The following is a 23,858-nucleotide window of genomic DNA, read 5'->3' on the forward strand; positions in this document are numbered from 1 at the left end:
TATACGTGCTATCGTAAAGTAGAAAATGGTCGACCTATAAAATAAGTATACACGTATCTGATGAGCGAGAATACTTTATTTAATGTGAACTATGCACTGTAGCAGAATGAGTACATGTACATATAATTTAATTAAGCGATATATACTTGGATTCGGAATATCATGGACTAACGCAATATAAAGAGAAAAGTGTTATAGTTTATGTATCCTCCTCCCAGACGGTTTCAGTCAAGATTGCGATGTTGTCTAATCCTCTCATCGGCGCGTATTCCAAAGTCCACATTAAATTAGTAAAAACAACTAAAATCAATGTCATCAGTGCTTAGTCTGTTCTATTACGTTTATTAATTTAAATTTTTCTACCATCAAAAGTCTAACTGTGCAACGAATTATTCAACTTACGCATCTCGCCCTGATGCAAATCTGCTATTAGTTCGGGACAAGAACTATTGCAAGGATTTATAGGAGTCAAACGAAGTTGCGTAGCTCCCCGTAATTGAGCTAGAGCTATGAGACCTGAATCTAGTTCGACCTTTTTATAACTTGGACTATTGTAATCCGAAGACATAAGGACCCAATTAAAATGTGCTGGTGAGACAGTACTTGAAAGAAAGTACGGGCGTTGATAATATTTCCTCAACACCTTCACCGCATTGATGTCACAATTTTGCCAGTGGACAAACCATTTAGCTACTTCAGGTGAATGTACCCGACGTAAAAATGCTGCCAAGTCGGACGAACCAGTTCTCAGATTTGAAGTTAAAGCACAAGGTACTGTTTCCATTAAGCGTTCGTTTTCTAAATAAAGCTGTAGATAAAATATACATCATTTATTTTGTTTAATGTACATGAAATTGTTTATCTTAGAATTATGTATTTATTTTCTCAGAATAAAGAAAAATACAATACTTTTATAAAATATATCTTCTTTTGTACTTACATGAGTGATATTATCAAACCAAAAATAATCTGTGTTCATAACTGCCCAAGAGTCCATTGCATCTGTAATAATTGCAGGTGCATCCCTACTCAAATAATTATCAACAAGATTGCGGTATCTCACATCTGACAAACGATCAATGGTTTCTAGAGCTTCACAAGTCTGCAAATATAATTTTTGAAAAGATTAATGACTAGTTTCTGGAAATATTTTCAATACTTTCTGTATATCGGAATTAATCATTTATAGAAAAATAAACTGTGTGAAATACATTTTATAACATTATTTAAAGTAATATCTAAATCAATATTAATAATCGTACCACACAGTCTTCCTCTGTTATCATGTAATCATTATAAAAAGGATTATTGATCATACAATTTTCATAGTACAAGGGTTGCCAGTTCCAAATTGGAAGAACTTTGATAAGTAAAAGACGACTGATTGCAGTAAAATGTGTTCCAACAAAATCAAGTTGGGCTGCTAGACAAGCTAAAGTTCCAAGGACAATCAGAACAAGCGTTCCACGGAAAACAAGCTGTAGCCAAGAACGTCGCATTGCAGCCACCAACGGTTGACAAATAATATCCATTTCTTCTTCTGTGAAACCAGCCTGTTGACAATATCTACAAACCAGTCATATGAAATATAATGATAATTAATTAAAATCATGTAATGTAATATAATTAATATATTAAAAATATTTTACCATGTATATAATATATAAAATACTGGTAAAAGAATAATTAGATAATGTAAAGAGTTAATAGAAGATTAATAACAAACATGTGAACAATATGTTTACATATGAACAATACAAAAATATGTCATTCTTTGGAACAAAGCTAAAAACATTAATAAGAACCAATATTATACAAATTTTAGATAGAAAAACTATATCTATATACATAAAAGAAAATTAATTTACTTGTAAAATGCATTCAACTCATCATCTATTAATCGTAGTTTTTCCGAATGTGACATTTCTTGCTGTTCTTTAACATAATTTTTGCGTAACTGTTTAACACATTTACTATTCGACATCTTCTGATTTCTAGTCAATAGAAATTCCTATTGTTATTCGTTAAATTTCTATGGTTCACTGTCTGGAGCTGAAAAAACAAACCAGTTATTATCGAACAGGAATACTATCCGTACATGCGCAGATTTTCGTATTACTCCCGCGAACATATTGATTGTTTATTGCCGTTGAATATATCGCGGTAAAATATGGCCAATTTTGAAGCTTGTTTATGACTATGAAAAACGTCAACGTATAGCATAAATACATAAAATACATTTCATTTACATAAAAATAAAAAGTTGCTACATATTTAAAATAAAAAAGGCATATTAGAAAAGTAACTTAAATTAATTATGTATATCTAGTTAAAACAGATCTTAAAAAACAGTATTTAAAATAAAAAAGGAGCATACTAAAAGAGGCTCTACTTATCTTTCCAATGTACAAATTATTGTTATTATTTTCATATTTATCTCTTTTCGTTTTCTTTTTTGCATCAAGTTGTCCCTCCATCTGCAAATAATACGTAGTTAAGAGTTTATTATTTTTCAAATTTATATTAAACATTTTTATAAGTAACATATAATGAAGATAACTATTCAACTATAATCACTTAAGTTTTGTTCTAAATATACATATAAAAATAATTTCTTTAGTAAAAGATTGACTGCTATAATTTGTTCAAATTCAGCTTGCATATGTGTGTATGTCATTGATATCACCGATATAAAGCAGTATAGATAGAATTATTAAATATAATGATTTAATTAAGACTAGGTTTAATTAATTTATTGAAACGTTGAAATATTAGTATTATTATTACTTTAAAGAAACTTCGTAACAATGTACAAAATAAGGTTACTTGGTACGTCTTCATTTAAAAAGTGCTATTTTAGAGATAAAAATATAAGATATAAAAACCTAATGATTAATTTTCTGCTGCAGTTGCACAAAATATAACCACAATCTATAATAATATTACTCGAAATATTGCATCTCTTTCTATGCTATCAGAGACTCATCAGATGTTACACAAAACATGCAGGTACTTATATATTTACTTATAATATTTTTATTCCTGTAAAGATAATGCTTCTCTCTCTTAAACTGATTTATTACACTTATTTTAAATTACAATCTGTAATCTTATAATACATATTTTTTTCTTCTGCAATGTAATTTATTTTATTTATTCTATAATAAATATTATTATAGGGACTTTGCAGAAGGAGAATTAAAGCCTTTAGCGGGAGAAATAGACAAGAAACATCTTTATCCAAAAGAACAAATAAAAAAAATGGGTGAACTGGGTTTAATGAGCATAACAGTTCCCGAAAATGTAGGTGGAACTGGGCTTGATTATTTGGCTTATGTTATTGCAATGGAAGAAATATCTAGAGCTTGTGCCAGTACAGGTGTTATAATGAGTGTACATAATTCCCTATATTTAGGTCCTATAGAAAAATTTGGTAGTAAAAATCAGAAAGAAAAATATATCACTCCTTTTACAAATGGTAATAAGATTGGATGTTTTGCTCTTAGTGAACCAGGCAATGGTAGTGATGCAGGTGCTGCTTCTACTACTGCCAAATTAAATGGATCTAATTATATAATTAATGGTACAAAATCATGGATAACAAATGCATATGAATCGGATGCAATTATCTTGTTTGCTACAACAGACAAATCTAAAAAGCATAAAGGTATAAGTACATTCATAATTGACAAACTTACAAAAGGACTCAGTGTTGGTAAGAAAGAAGATAAATTAGGTATTCATGGAAGCAGTACCTGTTCGTTAATATTTGAAGATTGTAACTTACCAAAAGAAAATATATTAGGAGAACCAGGAATGGGTTTTAAAATAGCAATGATGACTCTAGGTATGAAATAAACTAACATCCATATAAATGCAACATCTATAAGTGTAGTAACTAAATTACATTTCTAGATGCTGGCAGAATAGGCATTGCTGCTCAAGCTTTAGGCATAGCTCAAGCATCTCTGGACTGTGCGGTTGAGTATGCAGCAAAACGACAAGCATTTGGTAATTCTATCATAAAGCTACAAATAATTCAACAAAAAATTGCTGACATGGCACTAAAATTAGAAAGTTCAAGATTATTAACATGGCGAGCAGCCGCACTTAAGGATAATAATAAACCTTATACAAAGGTATGACAAAACAAAATAATTAAGCTTAAATGTAATCAATAATTTTCTTGTTCCTGTTTAGGAAGCAGCTATGGCAAAGTTGTCGGCATCTGAAACATCTACTTTTTGTACTCATCAATGTATACAAATTTTAGGTGGTATGGGTTACGTTACTGATATGCCGGCAGAACGTCATTACAGAGATGCACGTATTACGGAAATTTATGAAGGTACATCAGAAATACAAAGACTAGTTATTGCTGCAAATATTATCAAAGAATATAATCTTAATTGAAGTATTTAGATGTAATATATATTTTTTTACTAAAACCCTTTATATGCAAGCAAAATATTTTTATATATTCCATTAATTTTTTATATATATATATCTGTTTCTTACATGAGAAAAAATCAATAAATTTTATATATTATGATTGCAAAGTAGCTTTTTTCCTACATGAGTCAACGTCACAAAATATATATATATATATATATATATATTTACATATATATATATATATGTAAATATCGCAAAATATTATATACATATGTATGTATGTCTGTCTATACTAATGCTGCATTATCAGTTTCTTAGTAACATCGTAGGAATTTCTATTCGCGATTTCTACCCTGCTCGTTATGGGGTAATGGCTAATAGATCATCTATTAAAGTAAGATTAATGCATAGAGATGGTAGACACTGCTCATAATGAGATTTTATTTTAAAATCTCTACTAATATTGTAATTCGATAAGATCGCACATCATACTTAAAGACTAAATTCACAACTGAGCAGCATGAACTCTAATACTCCCTGTATTAAGACCTCAAAACTTTAATGAATATTTTGTCTAAATTGCATTTCTAAAACTATCTTAAATACTACACTATAGATCCCAGTATAACAGATAACAATATACATATAATTTGTGCAAACGACAATTACGGTTTTCCAACTATATTCTTACCGAATTCTTTCTTTGCTTTTGCATAAGCAAACATGTTGGATATGACATTTAAATTCCATTTGTTGTACAGAGATCTATTGGAATGCAAAGAAATATATAAGTGTATGTAACATTTCAATCAGAATTTCATTGTATGCCTCTTTTTATATACAATAGTGCACTCTTTCAGTGTTTGCCGACTTTCACATTGACATAGTTTTTTCTTCTTTCATATATATGTATATCTGTATATCAATTCAGTTATTTTATATAATTATTTTCATATTTTTCACAAATAATATGTTAGTACAATAATTAAAATTGATTTAATTAAGGTTTATCAAGTTGGTCCTAATTTTGATGCATAGATTTTCTTTTAATTCCTTAATTAGAAGCAAGAAACGTAAGCAAAGCACAATTATTATAATTTACTAATCATTTGTCATTTTGTCTATTCCTAATTGTAATATTGAATGTTAGTAAATTATCACAAAATCAATTGTCATTCATAGAACTGCTAAAATAGTTTTGTTTAATTTTTCTGATTATTACATACTATATAATTGAGCTTGAAAAACCTCAGGCCATGTTATATAAACTTATTAAAACAATGGTTATATAAATATAGTGATATTTCTCTTGACTTCAAACCATAACATAATGAATCTAAAACACAAATCGCGAACTGTCATTGGACTCACAATCTTTGTGTCAAACGTTCTTATTTGTGTTATGCAGCAAGCATTCCAAACGACTTATTTATAAATTTTAATATCGAACTACTATGGTGTTAAATAACAATTACATTTTTTTCCACCTATATTGATTTTTATCGAACTGTACTCTTTTCTTGGATATTTTATACATCATATAAGTTGAACTGATCTGTGTATCAGCTCTCTCTCTCTTATTATTGGCTATATTATAATCTTTGACTGTAGATACATTTATCTAAAACGCTTGTAAATGTAAATAAATTAAAATCATAAGTAATTGTAGTAGACACAGAATCTAGACACTTAAATTCTGGAAATTGTCCCGATCCTGCAGGATCGCCTATGACAAAACATATGTGAGTGTATTTCTATAGGTATGCATATGTATCTGAGACATATAAGGAAATTGATTTAACCATTTGTAATAGAAGCTATCAAAGCCTCAATCATCAGCTCGCATACCCCTTACTTCTCCTTGATCTCTTTGCTGAAAAATTTAAAGATTATTTGCAATTAAGTGTGAGGTATAAATTGCAGTAATTTAAAGTGAAAAAGTTACTTACTCTATCTAATTCTTCTTTTGTGCTTTCCTCAATTGCTCTAATATCTTCCATAGTTAAACCATACCAACGATCTATCCAACAAAAGACTTGCCTATGGAAGTTAGTAAAAAGACGCCTTTCTGCTTTTTGTATAAAGTTTTCAACACGACTTTGTAGACCAAACCATTTAAATTCACAAGTGACTAACTTATAGCATGTCATTACAGGTTGAACATTATTCTTCCAATCTTTACCTATAAGAGGACCCCGACCTGTTTTCACAGATTTAAATTTGGTTGGGTCCTCATCCTCTTTGTAATCAGTACTTGCAATTGGATCATTTGCAATATCTATATGTATTACTTCTCTTATCTTTAATTTATCAGGAGGTAATTCATGAACCTATTAATTAGAAAATAATAATATAATACATAAAAAACAAAATGAAGTATTTTTTTTAATTTTTATACACACATTATGTTGATTTCCAACATCATCAATGTGAAATGATTCGATCATAATTACAAAGTGTTCTTTCATATATCCAGGATTCTGTACAAAAGATAATAATAGATCAAAATACACATCAGAAAATCATTAGGAATATTTTTGTGAACAAATTGTACTTACAGTAATGACCGTTTTGCAATAAGGATAAGCATTCCAAGCTTCCTCATGAATTTCTAAGGAATTCTTTGGCAGCATAATGCGAATAAAAGCAGGCACTTTACTAGCTAAATGATAAATCTTGTATGTATATTGACCTGAAGAATATTTGCCACCAAGCAAAGGATAATTTGTGAATGGCTCATTTTTTAGTACTTGTATACCCTCTCCTCCTCCAGTATTATTTTTGCTAGCTTCTGCTACAGAATACAGCTGAGCCACTTGATACTGCCATAAAGTAAATCACATTTTATAATAGATATCATAAAGACAGTAAAAAATATATTTTAATAACAAAAATGTATAAAATAAAAAATAACACCTAATTACCTAAAAGTATAACTTGTCTTACAAGAAAACTGTAACGTCTATAATTTATTTATTAAATAAAATATTATTAAATTATAATAACTTTAAATAATTCTTTTCCCTCATAAAGTATAAAAGTAAAACAAGCTTAATAAACATATGTTACCAGATAATTAAAGACTAGACTAAGGTAATTGGGCAGAAGAAAAGATTTGTTACATCACAAAATTAAGTAACAATAAATATAACAATGAAATCAGCATGATCTGGTAACATTTGTCATATACACTGGAATAAAGATTCAAAACAACATTCAAAATAGTTACGTGCTTCTAAATAAGTATTAATTAAATGATTTGAATTTTTCCTAATGATATAGTAATGATGTAAAAGCTAATTTGAATTGTTTCTTTTTCCATAGTAATAACACATTTCAAAATGGGTCATTATAATAAGACCTTGCTATTCATTAAATACATACCTCTTTCACATTAAGAGGTAAAGTGACACGGCTGAAACAAAGAGAAATAAATTATATTTGTGTTCAATTAAATAATAAGTAAAAAGATGACTACATATTTATGGGCAACGACCTTGAGTACACTTAAGTATGATATTAAGTACTATACACTAAGTATCGAAAACCAAACGATAGATAATAACGTATGACGAATGAATATCTTTTGAAACGTTACTCATCAGTTAAAATGATATTTTCATCACATATTAAAATTTTGTCCGTATGGATGGCAAGGGATGAAAGTACATCCCTCTTTACCCCTCCAATCCCACCCGCCGTTAAAGATTAGTAACCATATCTCCAAGAATTGCTTTTAAATGTTCGACGACTACTTCCTTATCGCGCGATGTGTTAAATTAACAGCGAAAAATCTCGAAAAAGCTTACAATTCTTTGATGAGCATTTTAACAAGCAGAGCACATGGGCTTCAGTAATTTCAGTGCGACCACACAGAACCACCCTTGCTTCAGCAAATTCACTCGTGTTATCTCTCAACCCGCAGTCATACGCATACAACGGCGTCGACTTCTCAACCGACTGCCACACACTCGTATTACCGACCAGACACACTGCTACAGCCACTAAAGAGCACACATACTTGCGCACACGAGTGCATTGAATTTCCCCACTCTTATCTCACAGACACTTTGCAAATGACGTCATGCTTACATGCACCTTAGTTCGCATGCGCATTTATCACCTATCAGTTTACAATAATTTTATCTGGGGATTTTGTATAGAAATATGCAAATAAAAATATGGAAACAATTACTAGATATATCATTTATTAATTTATTACCTATTATTAGTGAATCATATATTTAATTTACAGTTCCTGTTTGATTCAATTTAGAATATATTTAAATACATTATGAACATATATATGTATGTATATATGAATGAAATTTGAAATTAAAAAGCTACAAAATTCACCATGACTTTCATGAAAATTGAAAATAAAGGAATACAGGATATATAAATAGGACATTATATTTAAATTGAATAAACATTCAATTAAGGATTATAATTTACAGTTTATAGCTTCTAATATAATAATTAAGTTATGCAGTAGGATTAATTACATAATGACATAATAATAGATATTGGAATAAGGTAACGTATCGTGAATTTTAATATCGCATGTATTACAAAACACAATATATTATAATTTTTAACAGCATAATTCGTATCAATGAACAAGTTGTACAACCATTATAAATATTGTTTGCTGAATAAATTGTTAAAAATAAAAAATATATTTCTATATATAAAAAGATATTTCTATATGATTAATATATTAAAATTTTATAAGTAGATAATTTTTTCTTATATACGTCTTAAAAATAAAAGAGCTTTTTTGATTGGTTGATTTTTATCTGGATATTAAGGGACATTTTTACAGAAATTGTTAAAAGATATAATCATTAACTTTGAAAGTTACAACTTAATTTTTCATTAAGAATATATTTATAAATCTATACGATATAGGTTATGCAATAATCGAATCTATGACACATAAGTTTCAAAATTTCTCTATGCAAGTATTTATAACTGTATAACAAATTAAAAGGTTATTTTATATATTCAGTTTTCAAAATAATATTAGATTGCGCGTACATGCAAATTTCGCATCAAAAGTAAGTTTTATATATTTGTATTAAATGTTGTTTCATAATGACATATTTGGTTATAAAATGTATATTGTGCATAGATGTTACATATCATGTAACATTCGTTGGCTCATTTTAGAATCGACTGTAATCGACGAGTCCGATTGATCGATATGGTTTGGTGTGTGTGACGAAATGTACTTGGATGACAGCGCGTATACTGACGCGCCTAAGAATATTTGGTTTAGGGTAAATGAAAAGATGGAATAGTCGTTTGAAAGTTAGAAGAGGGATTGAGTAACATGTACGCATATTTTTTCGCGAGGTGTGCTCATTGGTGGACTATTATAATTATCAATCGAGTTTCGTTGTTACATGTTATATAGAAGATAAGTACGTCAAATGTATGGTGGCTTGTGAGTGCAAAGAAGACGAAACGCGTGGGAAGATTAGAAAAGCTGGAGAAGCTACGTTTCGAAAAAGCGGACATATAACCAAACAAATTGAAGAAAAAGAAAGACTGAAAGTAAGCGTTTCAAGATTCAAATCAGAATGGACGAATGTATGCTGAATGATTTGTTAGAATGCTCGGTATGTCTCGAGCGATTAGATACATCGAGCAAAGTACTTCCCTGTCAACATACCTTTTGCAAGAAATGTTTAGAAGAGATAGTTAGCACTCACCGCGAATTACGCTGCCCTGAATGTCGCATTTTGGTTGATGCTAAAGTGGATGACCTTCCTCCTAATGTATTGCTAATGCGTATTTTAGAAGGAATGCGAAATGCAGCTCCTAAATCTACGAAATCTATAACTAAAAGCAACGCAGGACCTCAAAGACTGTTTGGTGGTCACCAAGTTACTTCGACTCCTATTGTAACTACTAGTCCTACTCCTGTTGCATTCACAAATGAACCAGTTCGGCATGGTAATGCAACGGCAAAACAAGTTCAATTACACAATCAAACATATGGCCGAGCAATCTATGATTATGTGTCCAAAGTTCCAGGGTAAGTTTATAATCTCCTTGAAAATCAAGTTAGTATTTATTCAAACAGTATTTTATTAATTGTTTCATATTTTAGAGACTTATCATTTAAAAAAGGTGACATTGTTATCCTTCGTAAGAAAATTGATAATAATTGGTGTTTTGGAGAGAGTGCTAGTAGTCATGGAGTTTTTCCTTTATCTTATGTTCAGGTATATTAAAATATATTTTATAGTTTAATATAAAGATGTAAAAAGTATTTAGTATTTAATGTAATGTTTTATTTATATAGGTAATCACACCATTGACACCAGATGTTCCTCAGTGCAAAGCTTTGTATGATTTTAGAATGACTAATGATGATGAAGATGGCTGTCTTACATTTAATAAGGTATGTGAATATCTATATATTTAATATTCAATAATAATTTAATATTAAATTTTTTATTTTTATTTTGTAACAAGTATTGTAAAAATAACATAAATAATATTTTTAAATGACTTTACAGGGTGAAATTATTAGTGTTATTAGAAGAGTTGATGAAAATTGGGCAGAAGGAAAACTTTTGGATAGAATTGGCATCTTCCCATTGGCTTTTGTAGAACTAAATAGTGTGGCAAGAGCTTTAATGAAACTATCAACGAAGTAATTTTTATGATTTTGTCCTTAAAAATAAAGTTTAAGTATAGAAATTAGAATCAATAATTAAATAGTGATATTGGTATTATGCGTGATTGATTGAATATGATAATGTTTTCTTTAAATAGTGCACAACCAGGTCCATCAAGAGTAGCACCTCCTACTCCCACTAATGAAGAAACCACACTCTTAATACCGACTGATCATTCGCGTAATTTACAAACAAGTCAACCTCGACCTCAACTTGTACAGGTATTATAAGTAGAATTAATTTAATTTATTATTATATTATTATATACCATTACATACAATAAATTTATATTAATTTTTGAACATTTCAAAATGCCAAAAATATCTTTAACAAAGCTTACCAATTTCTTACATTTTATCAACAGAATACAGTTTTACCAGTTTCTGACTCCATTTCAAATGTATCATCAGGAGGTAGTTCTTCAACTACTACTCCAAACACCCCTAATAGTTCAACTACATCTAGTAGCTCTAGTACTGCTCCAAGTAGTCCCAGTAGCCCAGCAACATCTCCTCCTGCAGTTGGAAATAGACATAATGTTAAGCGTCACAGTTTCACTGCTGTTAACACTGGCCATCAAGCTCATCCACATCACAGACACAGTGCTGAAATACTTAGTCCTGCAGTAGACAATGCCATTGGCAGCAGTACTAACAATTGCAGTAATGATTCATTTTCTTCACTACAGGTAAAAAAGTTTATTTAACAGCAACATGATTAAAAATTTTACAAACTTTATGTTTATAACAGTAAATTTTTATTTTCATTTCTCAGACAAGTACCAGCATTGCAGATCATAATCTTCGTCATAGGCGAAGCGGTAGTAGTGATCTTGCTCTTGCACAGTCGTCACAGAGTTCGTCTGCCACAACCGGAAATACTCATTTACCAGCTGCATACATAGCTCTGTATCCATATAAACCGCAGAAAGCGGATGAACTTGAATTACGAAAAGGTGGTGTTTATATGGTAACAGAACGATGTCAAGATGGATGGTTTAAAGGAACTTCTAATCGTACACAAAAGTGTGGAGTCTTTCCTGGAAATTATGTTACGCTTGCTAAGTATATGAAATACTTACAATAGAAATACACAATATAATTTCTTGATTTTAAATAATTCTATTTTCGTAGGTGTCAACGTGGCTTGTGTCGAGGTTCACCAAATACAGGACAGCATCAAAACTTTCCATCTTCAACGAGTCAAAATAATACCGAGTCACGGATAACTACTACTTATACCAAGAATAAAGGAGCTACTCCTCAACCTTATAATGCACGTACATTGTTACCACCAGAATTGCCACCACGTGCTATTAGTCCATCTTTTATGGTATCATCGTCTTGGCATGGGCAAAGCCAAACACAAAGTCAAGAAAACAGTCCGCCTCGATATAAGGAACAAAATTCAGCAAATCCTCTTGGACGTAGCCACAGTGCTGTTATGTCATCGAATATTTGTACGTAATGATTTTATAGAAAACATTATATTAGAATATACATGAGATTGCTTCTTGTTTTAGCATCTCCTGGAAAACAGGTTACTTTACCACAGTCATTAATGACTACAACTACAGTTACTGGTGTTAGCAACAGTGGAACTGTTGTTACTGGTGCCACTTCTTCCATAATGAATGAAGTAAACAAAAGCCCAAATAGTGTTCTACATGCAGTAGCTTCACCTTCTTCTACCGCATCTGTTTCTGTGCCTAAAAACACTGAAAAGGTATAAGCTTATCTTTCCATAATATATGATACTTGTTTTCTTATTATACAAACATAGACATATAAATGAAACATACATATATATTTTCGAACTACAGCAGAAGGAAAAGAAGGATAAATGTGTTTCTTTAATGCGCCGGTTAACGAATATTAAAAAATCAAAATCACCACCACCTACTACATATTCCATGGATAACCCTGTTTTTGAGGATGGCAATTCCATCAATCCAGTACATGTTCGGTAAGCTTTTTTTTATTGCAGTAACAGCAAGCCATGCTTTATATAAGTATGATAGCGTATTTGAATATACAAATTTAAGGAAAATAAAATAATTTTTGCATAAAATAATGATTTGCATGTTCGTGGCGTAATGAACATATTTTTTTAACAGTTTGCATGCACTGTTATCCAAAATTGTTTATGTTTTTGTGTACAATGTAAAATGTATGTAATTATGTATATGTATTTTTGTTATGTGTTGTATAATTGTTGAATTCACTGTATAATTGCAATGTTTATACATATATAGGAAAAAAATAGTAAATTAATTGTGCAAAATAGTTAAAACTCTTAGATTGTTTTTTTTACTGTTTACCATATTTTTTAACACAATATGAGCTGCACGTGTTGAATTATTTGTCTAATTCCACACGGGGGGGTTGGGCGGATATATTTAAAATTAGATCAGGATCTTGCCCAAGTCAGTTGCTACAAGTGGGAGCTACACAGGAATTAAATGCTTCAAACAACCATCATCGTTTGTGTCCAGGCTCTGTCCAAGGACATGTCACATCTTCACAAAGACTAAAATACAAGGAGAGACCATCTTTACCGGTCTCGATCCTCCAGAGGTTAGTTATTGAAATTATATGTCTGACAAATAAAGTGACTGAAAATTAACATCTACAGTAAAATGTATTTATCTTGATATATTTGTCCAGCTCATATAGAAAACGGAAATTGTATTTAGTCTTTTATAATAAAATATGTACGTAATAATTGTGTGATGCATATGTTTAACTGAATTAACATTTGCAATTAGATGTATAATAATGCTATATATACATATAGGTAAGTATGATGATAAATATTGCAAAAATTAGAAAATATGTGTTACAAATGCTTGATTATGTTGATGGCATTAAAATATATTTCATTCCTATTTTTCAGTTGCGTTTTCGTAGTTGTTATTGTTCTTTCAAATTATGGATTTTATCAAACATTTGCTTGTTGATTGAGTATGTGTGCATTTAATGCATAATCATTACATAAAGTTAACGAATTTCTTGAAACTATTATAATTCTACTTTTATTTTTATCATTAATATTCACAGATCTAACGAATCGGGTGGAATGGCATGTACACCGATGGGAAATCATCACCGTAAGAGTAACTCATTAGATGCTGGTATGGGAAAACAAACGAAGCAACAACCCACACGCGAACGGTAAAAATTATCACTTAAATCATTTTGCATTTTTATTTTTTATCTAATTATTAATATTTTTTTCCTTCAGCGAGCGAGTATACAGATTTCGTTGTATTGTGCCATATCCACCTAATAGCGAGTTTGAACTTGAACTTCGAGTAGGAGATATTATTTATGTACACAAAAAACGCGATGATGGCTGGTACAAAGGCACTCAACAAAGAACTGGTCGTACAGGCCTTTTCCCGGCAAGTTTTGTCGAAGCTTTCTGAGATACAGCGCAAAACCATTTCGTATTAGAAACTTGTATATAATACTGCACGAGCTGATGGTGACATATTGCACATCAATTTTCAGGTTTATTAAAGGTATAATCATTAATATGAAGGTAAGTGTACTAAATGTACTAAATAGTACAGTAAACATATACTTGTATGTTACATGTAGTATGTTTATATGGTTTTATTATGATTATAACATAAAGAATTTTTTTAATTATGCAATGAATGAAATATAGTGAAATTGTCCAAAATGGATACTGCCGTTGATATTATATTCAACAGAAATTATTAAAGCAATTAAGGAAGTAAGAGATTATATTACAGCAATACTGCCATTTGAACAAACATAATTACAGAAAAATGTATTATTACTGTCTTTTTTTACTAATACAAGATCAGTTTCATAATTCATAGTACAGGAAGAGGTCTATGAAATTATTTTATTTACATTTTAAGTTTTTTTTCACGTATAGTAATATTTTAAGATCAGATAATTTGAATTTTCATGAAGCTTAAATTATTATTAAATATATTATCGCATACTTTTTTTGCAATTTTATACAAGCAATTGTTGCTTAAATACCAGTTTGAAAAAAAATAACGGGATTACTGTTAAGATTTTGTTTAATTTCTTTGAATTGTTGCATTTAAAAAATTTATATGATATATTTTATGATGTTATTGAAGTTGTATGAACATAAAAAATTATATCATTTTTTATATTAGTATGATCAGCTTTGACAAACGTTTCCTTTTATAGACATTTTTCTTAGAAAAATATAGTAATTCGTATCATATAGAAAAATGTAAAACATTTCATTATGAAGTGTGTCTTATATTGTATATTAATATATCTTTTTTTTATGTAAAAATATACATATGTGAGAATATGTAATGATTTCAAATTTTACGATGTTGGTTTTGCTAAATATATGATTGGCTATATCAGACTGGCCTATATTTCCGCATAATTGTAGACATTTAGTTAAATAGATTTTAACAAAAAAGGTGAACTATAACATTAATACTTGTAGTAACATCAATTGTATATCTGTACTGTACAACTGAATGTGTATGTTTTTCTTATTTACGAGGTATTTAAACATTCAAACACAGTAAGAAATTATTAAGGTGAATTAATGAGCTTCCCAAGGCTGAATAATAATTAATATTTGGTTAAATTTGTTATTTTCCTGTAGGAGATGCTATGCTAATATGAATTATGTATAAACATCTGCCGAAAACATTTTTTTATTAACGTTATTTTATCATTTCTAATTATATTCATTTCAAAACAATGTTTATCATTCATAGAATAAGTCTGACTGCGTGTTATTTTTCTATATATGTTATAATTTATTTAATTTATGTATCTGTGTCAAGAACATTATAAAAAAGTGTTTTATAAATCTTTATTATTGTACTGGTGTATTCAGTGGAAACAACATCAAGGTCATGAAATCAGTCAGGCGTTAAATTATGTTTACGCGTGTTTCGAATGCTAAAATAACAATTTGAGTCACATATATAGAGATAAGAAGTTCGAACTGAATTCAAAATCATACGATATAAACTCAGAATTACCTTTTTCTTTGTAATATATTTAACAAAATATATATTATGCAGTTTGAGAAGCAGATTCTAAAAATACATAATTTATTACCTTTTATACAGTGCAATGATTCTTGCTGATTATATAAAATGCTACTACATGAACCTGCGTCACCTTTTAATATTTTAATATATGACCTCGTTATATCGTTTCTACTGACTACATATATGTATATGTGCATAGCACATACAGACGCACATACAATATATGAATAGGGTAACAGAGGAAGAAATAACGAAAATATTTGATTTAGTGATTCAAAAATCACTAAGAATATAAAATTTAAATCTACTAAATTTTAGAAACATAGTTTTAGACTTATGGAGAAAATACTGACTATAAAAATTTCATATGTGTTTGTTTTTCTAATATATAAATTACCTTCTCTCTTCCTCTGATGTTATAAAAAATATATCTTCGTATTTAGTAGTATACACCATATAAAATGTATTTATATGTAGGTGTTTTATATAACATGGAATTAAGTAACTTATTAGTAGCGATAATATCTTATAAAACAAATAATACTTCATTATGGCAGGTAAATTTCAAATAGTAATGCAAACAGTAATAATATACATTGATGTATGTGGTAATGAAAATATTGAAATTTACAAATGATATGATTTGTTGAACTTTATTCATTTTTAATTTAAAGCGTAATTTGAATTACATTCTGAAATAAGTACAGTAATATGAATATAGTTTAGAATTGTAAATAAAATACGACTCAAAAAAAAAATTAAACTCAGTTTTCATGTCATATGATTATTTTATAAACTAAAATTGAGAGCAGTAGAATGTTATTTAAAATTCATATCTTGCATCCAAGTTTAAGTAATTTATACATATAGTAATCAAGTGTTTCTCAATAATTGTTAAATTTGATATAATATTTTTGTCTTCCTTTCAAAATAATAACTATATTTGATTGTTGTTTACTAATTGCCTAGTATTTACTCATTTTTATTTTAAAATAAAATTATATTATATCAAATTTATCTTCATATTGTCTCCGTATCATAGAATTAACATTTAAGTAACATTTAAGTTAAATATAAAAAGTATAATAAAAAAGCACTATATGCTACTGAAAAATGTATTTATGAGTGATTTCTTCCCTATGGTAGCATTGTATTTTACTACTTTTCAATACTTACAAATTTTATTGTTATATTTCATATGATAATTTAATTATATTAATATCACTAAAATATGATAAGAAATACAAATCACATTTAAAACACTAATAATAATATCATTATACTATTTTAATATATATTCATGTTTGATTATTAAAAAATATTATTAAAATAGAAAAAATTGTTTTTTACAGATTAAATTCGTAAAAAAAATAGATAAAGTTTTTACCGCTTATTATGTCCAAAGTTAACAATAACAGTTCAAGATAATTTATTAATATCCCAATGGCAATAAATTACATAAAGTTCACGTTATTATGAATTATGAAGTATAGAATATGAAATAAATTTGAATTATATGAATTTTTTATGTTAAAAATACTTTCGAAAATATTGTAAAATCCATTTTTTATTTTTAAATGATCTGACATTGACCAAGCTATATAATTGTGGGAGAACACATATGTGATTCAGTGTGTAGCCGCGGCTGTCCAATGATTGTTAATTATTAAGCGAGTGTAAGTTCTCTTTTCTCCAACTCTTCTTTTAACATATATATTAATAAAATCCAGTTAGAATAAAATTTTTCAAAATTAAAACATAATAATTAATTACAGTAATTGACATAATCTTATTATTCTTATCTACGTTTTTCGATGTTTGTAATTTAATTAAATATATCAATGTGACATTAAATTGTTTTATAGACATTAAGAATTATTTCAAACTTCTATTTCTTCTCAAAATAAGCAACATTATTACATATGAACTATGACATTGAATATTACATTTCAATTATTTTTATAAACATAGTGCTCGTGAAAAGATTATTCTCGATTAAATACGCAAATTACGATCTACATAAATTACAGAAGTGCAGGTATACATTTACGCATGTGTGTATACGCAAGAAAAATGTGGACTTTAAACTTTAAAACAAATGAAAAGAAGATATATGTGTATATACACATACAGGGTGTTAATTTGAAAACATAAATGACATTTGATATTCGCGGTTAGTAACCGATTTGCATGTATTCATATATGGATTGAATAAAAGAGAATCAGATCAAAGAAACACAAGCAATTTAGTATACTGGCAAAAGATAATGTCAGATGGGTCAATTGCTTTTAAGTTAAGGTCAGGTTGTATTTTGTCTTTTAGTCACTTCTATTGATATACATATAATACAAAACAATAGTAAAATAATTAAAATGTATATAAGACAAACATTCTATAACTGCTAACCTCTAATTTTTAGATATGTTGTAATTAAATATATATTTCATACTATACACATTTTCATTAACCTAATTAAAGTCTTAATTCGCTTTTATAAACTATTTAACAAATTAAAAAGTTTCAATATTTTATTACTATTATTAGAAATCTCCATCAAATCTCTGGACTACAGCATAAATTGTATTTTAATTAGCAATAATGATAGTTGGGAGGATGTTATTACCTACTCTTGCCAGAACAAGATTGACTTCCTATGCAAGACCACAATTGTTAAAGCAGAGACAAGATTTGGTAATATTTACTCATTACTTTCTTGATTTACTTCTATAACATTCTATATTTTAATAAATTTTCTTTTCTTAGACTTTATTTCTATTAGTATGTAAATTATCAAACTATCATATTACAAAAAATATTGAATATATTTCACAAAATAATGTAATTAGAAATGGTACAGCTGTACAGAATTTTAATAACGAGGAGAATAAACCTCTATTAGTTTTACTTAGTTGGTTGTTACCAAAACGTAAACATGTTCTGAAATATGCAGATTTGTATTTGGAACAAGGGTTTGATGTCGTGATAGTATCAATTACTCCTTGGCAACTATTATGGCCCACAAAAGGATCTAGGGTAAATACATGAAATATAAACTATAATACGTGTTACATTAATATTCATAACATATAATTTAATTTGTAAAAGTTTTCTTTTAGCTGGTTGCAGCAGACTTGATAGAGTTTTTGATAAAACATCAGAATTATCAACAAATACTATTGCATGGATTTTCAGTAGCTGGATATATGTGGGGAGAAGTATTGGATTTAATGCAGAATGACCCTAAAAAGTGTAACAATATAATTGATAGGATTGTTGGTCAAGTATGGGATAGTTTGGCTGATGTGAGTGAATTAACAATAGGTGCACCACGTGCTATGTTTCCAAGAAATGAAATGCTACAAAATATGTGCCAGAAGTATTTAGAGTAAGTTTATTTTTAATATTAATTTCATTTATATTTCCTAAAATATTTCAATTTGAATTATATGCACTAAAACAATTTACACAGATATCATATGAAAACTTTTTATAAACCATCTACTCAGTATTATATAAGATCTAGTCAATTGTTTCATACAAATTTAGTGCATAGTCCAGCATTATTTTTTATAAGTAAAACAGACCCAGTGGGTTCATTAACAAGTAATCTAAGAGTGAAAGAAAGCTGGGATTCTTTGGGTGTAAAGGTAAGATGTGTAAATGTAAAAAATAATTACAGGTATGTAAATTACAAAATAGTAGAGAAATATTTATATTCTTTTCAGATTTATGTTAAGATATTTGAAAATTCCCCACATGTTGAACATTATCGTAAATACCCAAAAGAATATGTTGCAGAACTGTATGCGTTTTTGAATAAATTAAATTTGATGCAAAATAAAAAGAAAATGGCACAATTTTAAATGTGCCATATGACGTCTTATTACTTATATTCTTAAAAGATATTCAAAACAGTATATTTACGAAATATGTAGTTCTTTAATATAGATTTTGATACAAATTTTTATATATAAATCAAAGCAAGTTATTTATAATCAATTGAAACTTTTTAACCAGTCTCAGCTGTGAACTTCATCATCTGTAAGTAAAAAAAAATGTTTCTGTGCAATAATATAAAAAGTATAATCAATTTTATAGCAAGAAACAAAGAAGTGTTCATTTAAACAGGTATAGTAAAAGGAAAGAGGTACTTTGTGAACTACATATTTTATAATAGTTTTAAACTTATTTGATGAATTCCGTCTTTAGCAAACATATGTACATGAATACTTATTTTTTTTTTTTTTACAGTAACTATTTTTTAACCATGATGCTAATTGCAACTTATACAGTAAGCAAGAAAAATGTGTGTTTTATGCATTGAATGTTAGTATGCCATTACAAAAATGGTTATTCGTAATATGTTACTTATTATACAATGTATACTTTTAAATACAAAAAAATTTGAGTTAATTAAATTTTATTTCTATAATGCAGATTTTCATCAGTTTTCTGTTTCTTCTTTAATTTATCACGTTTTTTTTGTTCTAATATTTCCTCAATCTCATCCGGATCCTTCCCTTCTAGAATAAGTTTCTTGCGTTTATTGATCATTTTTTTGCTATAAAAGTCCATCTCGTCTAATTTCATTTCCGCTTCTCGCTTAGCAACAGATATTTGTGTCAAAATTGTAACTATTTCCTTATCTAAATACAAAAAAAGTTATATTAATATATTCTGTGTACATTTCTTTTGTAAAATAGTAGAGCTAAAAATGTATTACCGTTAACTTTATATTCTGTAAGTTTTGTACCAATAGCATTTTCAATTGCGTGTAATAATTTAATATCATGTGGAGTTATTAGGGTAATTGCCATGCCATTTTTGCCTGCCCTAGCTGTTCTTCCAACTCTATGAATGTACTCTTTTGTTACATTTGGTATAATATGATTTATAACTAACTCAACTGTAGGAATATCTAAACCTCTTGCTGCGACATCTGTAGCTATTAAAATTTTTGCATGATTGGACTTAAATTGAGTAAGTGCAGCAAGACGATCTTTTTGTTTTATCATTGCATGTAGGGCTACATTTTTAAATCCAACGTCATTTAATGTCATGGATAATACTTGACAATGTCTAAAAAATACAATGTACAACAAAGCATTAAGAATGTTTATGTCTATATCAAGTATTATATGTATACAATTTCACTTTACTTGCAAGTATCTGTAAATATCATTATAGACCCATCTTTATTACTTGCTCTAAAGGTTCTAATTGCTTCTACTAAAAAGGAATCGCGTACATCACTTGGACAAAGTACGTAACGTTGATCAAGTTCTTTCACTGTTGCTACACCAAACTCATCTTTAGATTCCCATATAAAAGCCTTTAAAAATAATTTCAGCTCTATGTTCATTCTACTATTCCTTGTTCATTTTTTCAAATATTTACAGAATTTTATAATACCTTACTGGATGCTATGTGTTTCACTTTGTCAAGGGTATCTGTCATTGTTGCACTAAAAAGAAGCATTTGCTTCCGTTTAGGTAAAGCCTCAAATATAGTTTTTAACTGATCATCAAAGTGACCTTCTAAAAGTCTATCAGCTTCATCTAAAACTAAAAATTTAATTTGCTTTAAAGAAAATGTATTACAACTTTCAAGGTGGTCTGCTAAACGTCCTGGAGTTGCAACAACTATATGTGGATGTTTTGATAACTCTAGCCCTTGTACAACCATATCCATTCCACCAACAATTACACATTTTTTTAAACCAATAGATTTTCCTATTGCTGAAAATTGATCTGCAATCTGTAAAGAAAAGGTTTTATCAAAAATAAAAAAAAAACAAATATAAATATCTGTTTTAAAAGGTTAAAGTGTTTAATATACTTGGAAAGCAAGTTCTCTAGTTGGTGTTAGAACAAGTGCAAATATGCCATATGGATCTTCAGATAATTTTTGTAATATAGGAAGTGCAAAGGCAAGTGTTTTACCACTGCCAGTTTTTGCACAACCAATACAATCATCACCAGCTAGAATTTTTGGGATACAATTTTTCTGGATTGGTGTAGGACATTTTAAACCTACAATAAATAATAATAACATAACAACTTTCTTTATCTTTCAAGCCCATTATTTAAATTCTTACCCATAAAATTACATTGTTGAACAAGCCATGAACTTAAATTTAATGCAGCAAATGACATGGTTGTTTTTGACTTTTGTATAGGTTAACACGTGGAATGCTTTGATTAATAGAACATAATGGTTTTGTAAAAGTTAATTTTAATAAAGATTCAATTTAAATAAGGGATATATTATTAACGGATAGAATTATTTATTATAAAATGAGTTACATTTCATTAAATAATTTTATATATGCGTTCTAAAAGATATTTTTAGAAGGTATATTACACAAGGGATTAAACCACTCAAACGATTCTCCTGTTTGATTAGTGCTTGATTAAATGCAATATACATTAGTTTATTATTTTTTTATCTTATAACATTTTACAATTAACTTAATAGTATTAGTAAGAATATTAATTTAATCTCTATATTAACATCAATATTTTTAGTATTAATTATTATTATGATTAGTACTAATAATAATAATGTAATCGGTAGCAAGTACACGTGTACTAGTCTTAAATTTCATTTTTGGAACGAGTAGTTTCCGCTACATGCTCTTATAAACACCAATTTTATTAGTACATTTTGAGAGTAGATAGAATAAAATAAAAATCATGGGATTGTATGTTTTTATACTTACGAGTATTTTTAAAATAATAGATTTTCATAAATCATTAATAAAGTTAATAAAATAAGTATCCTGTATCTCGTCTGTCTAGAGCCTAGAGCGGTATTTAATCTTTTCATGATGCGGCACCTTGTTTGTCATATTATTTACGTGTAGCCCATTCACAATTTTTAGTAATGCAAAATTATTATTTTATTATTATGTATTAAATATTAATAAATATTATTTATTAAATATTATTGTTTTTTAACCTTTTACGAGGACATTGCGATTTTTGGAGATACGTGAATCAGAGATAAAAATCGCTGGTCTAAAATCTTCAGGGCTATTGGATATAACAATACATTGGATGTTAAATCTATGCTCTGGATCTCGTCTTTGAAAGAAACAAATTATTTTTAAAATAAATAAATATGATAAGAACAAAAATAGTTGAATTGGATTTAAAAAGTATTATATTATGAGCAACCAATAGAAAACTATACTATTTGTTTTTGTATGGTTCATTTTACGTACAAGCCTATCCAATTAATGTTTCAAAGTTGTGACACGTGACAAAAGTTTAATATACTTTTACGTTTACTTATTAAATAATAACAAATGGCATATGTTATTATCGTTATTATTATTATTATTGTTATTATTATATTAGGTTACGCAATTCATTTATTATCATACCTTAATTTGTAGAAAATAATAATTATAATATACATTTCTATATGTTTCTTTCGATCAATAAAGATAATACAATTACAATAATGATAATAATACATTTACAGGGTACGCCAAGGCTATAAATTCTTTGAATTATTGAAACTAAATCTTAAGCTCTAATTTACAATTAAAGTTACTTTTCAACATGTACATAAGTGTTATGTACGGTAGTTATCGTAGGATTGCACTTTGTAATTATATAATTTAAGAACAACAAGTACTAAATTTAAAGAGGAAAGTAACGATGTTATTTAACTATGCGATTTTATAATGGCAGTGAGAAAAAAGCTGCCCATAACGGAAAGCAAAGAACGT

The 23,858-nt window shown here is 28.3% G+C and overlaps 6 protein-coding genes across 14 annotated transcripts; 3 read left to right on the top strand and 3 right to left on the bottom strand.

Moving 5' to 3' along the window:
• Positions 1-58: 58 nt before the first annotated feature.
• On the bottom strand, positions 59-3,019 carry LOC117155713 (uncharacterized). Its single transcript, XM_033331981.2, has 6 exons — positions 2,886-3,019; positions 1,869-2,477; positions 1,263-1,566; positions 941-1,102; positions 403-808; positions 59-300 (listed from the first exon to the last, which is right to left on the bottom strand). Exons 2-6 carry the CDS (start codon positions 1,982-1,984, stop codon positions 200-202), a joined length of 1,089 nt encoding a protein of 362 aa, XP_033187872.1. The 5' UTR covers positions 1,985-2,477; positions 2,886-3,019; the 3' UTR covers positions 59-199.
• On the top strand, positions 2,473-4,559 carry Arc42 (Activator-recruited cofactor subunit 42). The gene is made up of 5 exons (XM_033331979.2): positions 2,473-2,829; positions 2,910-3,009; positions 3,180-3,847; positions 3,916-4,139; positions 4,201-4,559. Exons 1-5 carry the CDS (start codon positions 2,808-2,810, stop codon positions 4,411-4,413), a joined length of 1,227 nt encoding a protein of 408 aa, XP_033187870.1. The 5' UTR covers positions 2,473-2,807; the 3' UTR covers positions 4,414-4,559.
• Positions 4,560-4,809: 250 nt separating this feature from the next.
• vib (phosphatidylinositol transfer protein vib) lies at positions 4,810-10,215 on the bottom strand. Of its 2 annotated transcripts, none has more exons than XM_076619472.1 (6): positions 10,113-10,215; positions 7,780-7,810; positions 6,954-7,217; positions 6,798-6,875; positions 6,345-6,725; positions 4,810-6,268 (listed from the first exon to the last, which is right to left on the bottom strand). In XM_076619472.1, the coding sequence occupies exons 1-6, from the start codon at positions 10,139-10,141 to the stop codon at positions 6,224-6,226; spliced, it is 828 nt and encodes a 275-aa protein (XP_076475587.1). In that variant the 5' UTR covers positions 10,142-10,215; the 3' UTR covers positions 4,810-6,223. The 2 variants fall into 2 exon arrangements, with proteins under 2 accessions (XP_076475587.1, XP_033187875.1); XM_033331984.2 differs by lacking the exon at positions 10,113-10,215 and adding an exon at positions 8,205-8,411.
• Positions 9,573-17,233, top strand: POSH (SH3 domain containing ring finger posh). 4 transcript variants are annotated; one of them, XM_076619468.1, is made up of 14 exons: positions 9,577-9,954; positions 10,201-10,438; positions 10,514-10,628; positions 10,709-10,807; positions 10,926-11,062; positions 11,185-11,308; positions 11,452-11,775; positions 11,862-12,151; positions 12,221-12,546; positions 12,610-12,812; positions 12,910-13,052; positions 13,496-13,663; positions 14,147-14,260; positions 14,331-17,233. In XM_076619468.1, exons 2-14 carry the CDS (start codon positions 10,206-10,208, stop codon positions 14,512-14,514), a joined length of 2,460 nt encoding a protein of 819 aa, XP_076475583.1. In that variant the 5' UTR covers positions 9,577-9,954; positions 10,201-10,205; the 3' UTR covers positions 14,515-17,233. The 4 variants fall into 4 exon arrangements, 3 of the variants coding, with proteins under 3 accessions (XP_033187779.1, XP_033187780.1, XP_076475583.1); XR_013058682.1 differs by having other exon boundaries at positions 9,573-10,438; positions 13,582-13,663; positions 14,331-14,354; XM_033331888.2 differs by having other exon boundaries at positions 9,576-10,438.
• Positions 17,234-17,696: 463 nt separating this feature from the next.
• l(2)k09913 (transmembrane protein 53-like lethal (2) k09913) lies at positions 17,697-20,556 on the top strand. 4 transcript variants are annotated; one of them, XR_013058683.1, is made up of 7 exons: positions 17,697-17,795; positions 18,665-18,811; positions 18,884-19,153; positions 19,237-19,505; positions 19,590-19,767; positions 19,846-20,161; positions 20,372-20,556. XR_013058683.1 is itself a non-coding variant. In XM_076619470.1 (7 exons), exons 3-7 carry the CDS (start codon positions 18,719-18,721, stop codon positions 19,981-19,983), a joined length of 948 nt encoding a protein of 315 aa, XP_076475585.1. In that variant the 5' UTR covers positions 17,746-17,795; positions 18,150-18,418; positions 18,665-18,718; the 3' UTR covers positions 19,984-20,556. The 4 variants fall into 4 exon arrangements, 3 of the variants coding, with proteins under 3 accessions (XP_033187818.1, XP_076475586.1, XP_076475585.1); XM_076619470.1 differs by adding an exon at positions 18,150-18,418 and having other exon boundaries at positions 17,746-17,795; positions 19,846-20,556; XM_033331927.2 differs by having other exon boundaries at positions 19,846-20,556.
• On the bottom strand, positions 20,524-22,956 carry Dbp45A (putative ATP-dependent RNA helicase Dbp45A). Of its 2 annotated transcripts, none has more exons than XM_076619469.1 (6): positions 22,842-22,956; positions 21,959-22,152; positions 21,533-21,877; positions 21,280-21,452; positions 20,844-21,199; positions 20,524-20,766 (listed from the first exon to the last, which is right to left on the bottom strand). In XM_076619469.1, the coding sequence occupies exons 1-6, from the start codon at positions 22,867-22,869 to the stop codon at positions 20,534-20,536; spliced, it is 1,329 nt and encodes a 442-aa protein (XP_076475584.1). In that variant the 5' UTR covers positions 22,870-22,956; the 3' UTR covers positions 20,524-20,533. The 2 variants fall into 2 exon arrangements, with proteins under 2 accessions (XP_076475584.1, XP_033187815.1); XM_033331924.2 differs by lacking the exon at positions 22,842-22,956 and adding an exon at positions 22,218-22,566.
• Positions 22,957-23,858: the final 902 nt, after the last annotated feature.

Source organism: Bombus vancouverensis, chromosome 6, assembly GCF_051014615.1.
Source record: "Bombus vancouverensis nearcticus chromosome 6, iyBomVanc1_principal, whole genome shotgun sequence".
Lineage (NCBI taxonomy): Eukaryota > Metazoa > Arthropoda > Insecta > Hymenoptera > Apidae > Bombus > Bombus vancouverensis.

Coding starts and splice junctions, on each gene's coding strand:
- LOC117155713 (XM_033331981.2), bottom strand. CDS start 1,984: ATGTCGAATAGTAAATGTGTTAAACAGTTACGCAAAAATTATGTTAAA. Junction 1,567..1,868: donor GAGTTGAATGCATTTTACAA/GTAAATTAATTT, acceptor ACTGGTTTGTAG/ATATTGTCAACAGGCTGGTT. Junction 1,103..1,262: donor TAACAGAGGAAGACTGTGTG/GTACGATTATTA, acceptor TTATATTTGCAG/ACTTGTGAAGCTCTAGAAAC.
- vib (XM_076619472.1), bottom strand. CDS start 10,141: ATGCGACATTCAGGGCAGCGTAATTCGCG. Junction 6,726..6,797: donor ATGTTGGAAATCAACATAAT/GTGTGTATAAAA, acceptor TCTAATTAATAG/GTTCATGAATTACCTCCTGA. Junction 6,269..6,344: donor CAAAAGAAGAATTAGATAGA/GTAAGTAACTTT, acceptor TAAATTTTTCAG/CAAAGAGATCAAGGAGAAGT.
- Arc42 (XM_033331979.2), top strand. CDS start 2,808: ATGTACAAAATAAGGTTACTTG. Junction 3,848..3,915: donor AATAGCAATGATGACTCTAG/GTATGAAATAAA, acceptor TTACATTTCTAG/ATGCTGGCAGAATAGGCATT. Junction 4,140..4,200: donor ATAATAAACCTTATACAAAG/GTATGACAAAAC, acceptor GTTCCTGTTTAG/GAAGCAGCTATGGCAAAGTT.
- POSH (XM_033331888.2), top strand. CDS start 9,981: ATGGACGAATGTATGCTGAATGATTTGTTAGAATGCTCGGTATGTCTC. Junction 11,063..11,184: donor TTAATGAAACTATCAACGAA/GTAATTTTTATG, acceptor TTCTTTAAATAG/TGCACAACCAGGTCCATCAA. Junction 12,813..12,909: donor TGCCTAAAAACACTGAAAAG/GTATAAGCTTAT, acceptor TTCGAACTACAG/CAGAAGGAAAAGAAGGATAA.
- Dbp45A (XM_033331924.2), bottom strand. CDS start 22,275: ATGTCATTTGCTGCATTAAATTTAAGTTCATGGCTTGTTCAACAATGT. Junction 21,453..21,532: donor AACACATAGCATCCAGTAAG/GTATTATAAAAT, acceptor TTATTTTTAAAG/GCTTTTATATGGGAATCTAA. Junction 21,200..21,279: donor ATATTTACAGATACTTGCAA/GTAAAGTGAAAT, acceptor TGTATTTTTTAG/ACATTGTCAAGTATTATCCA.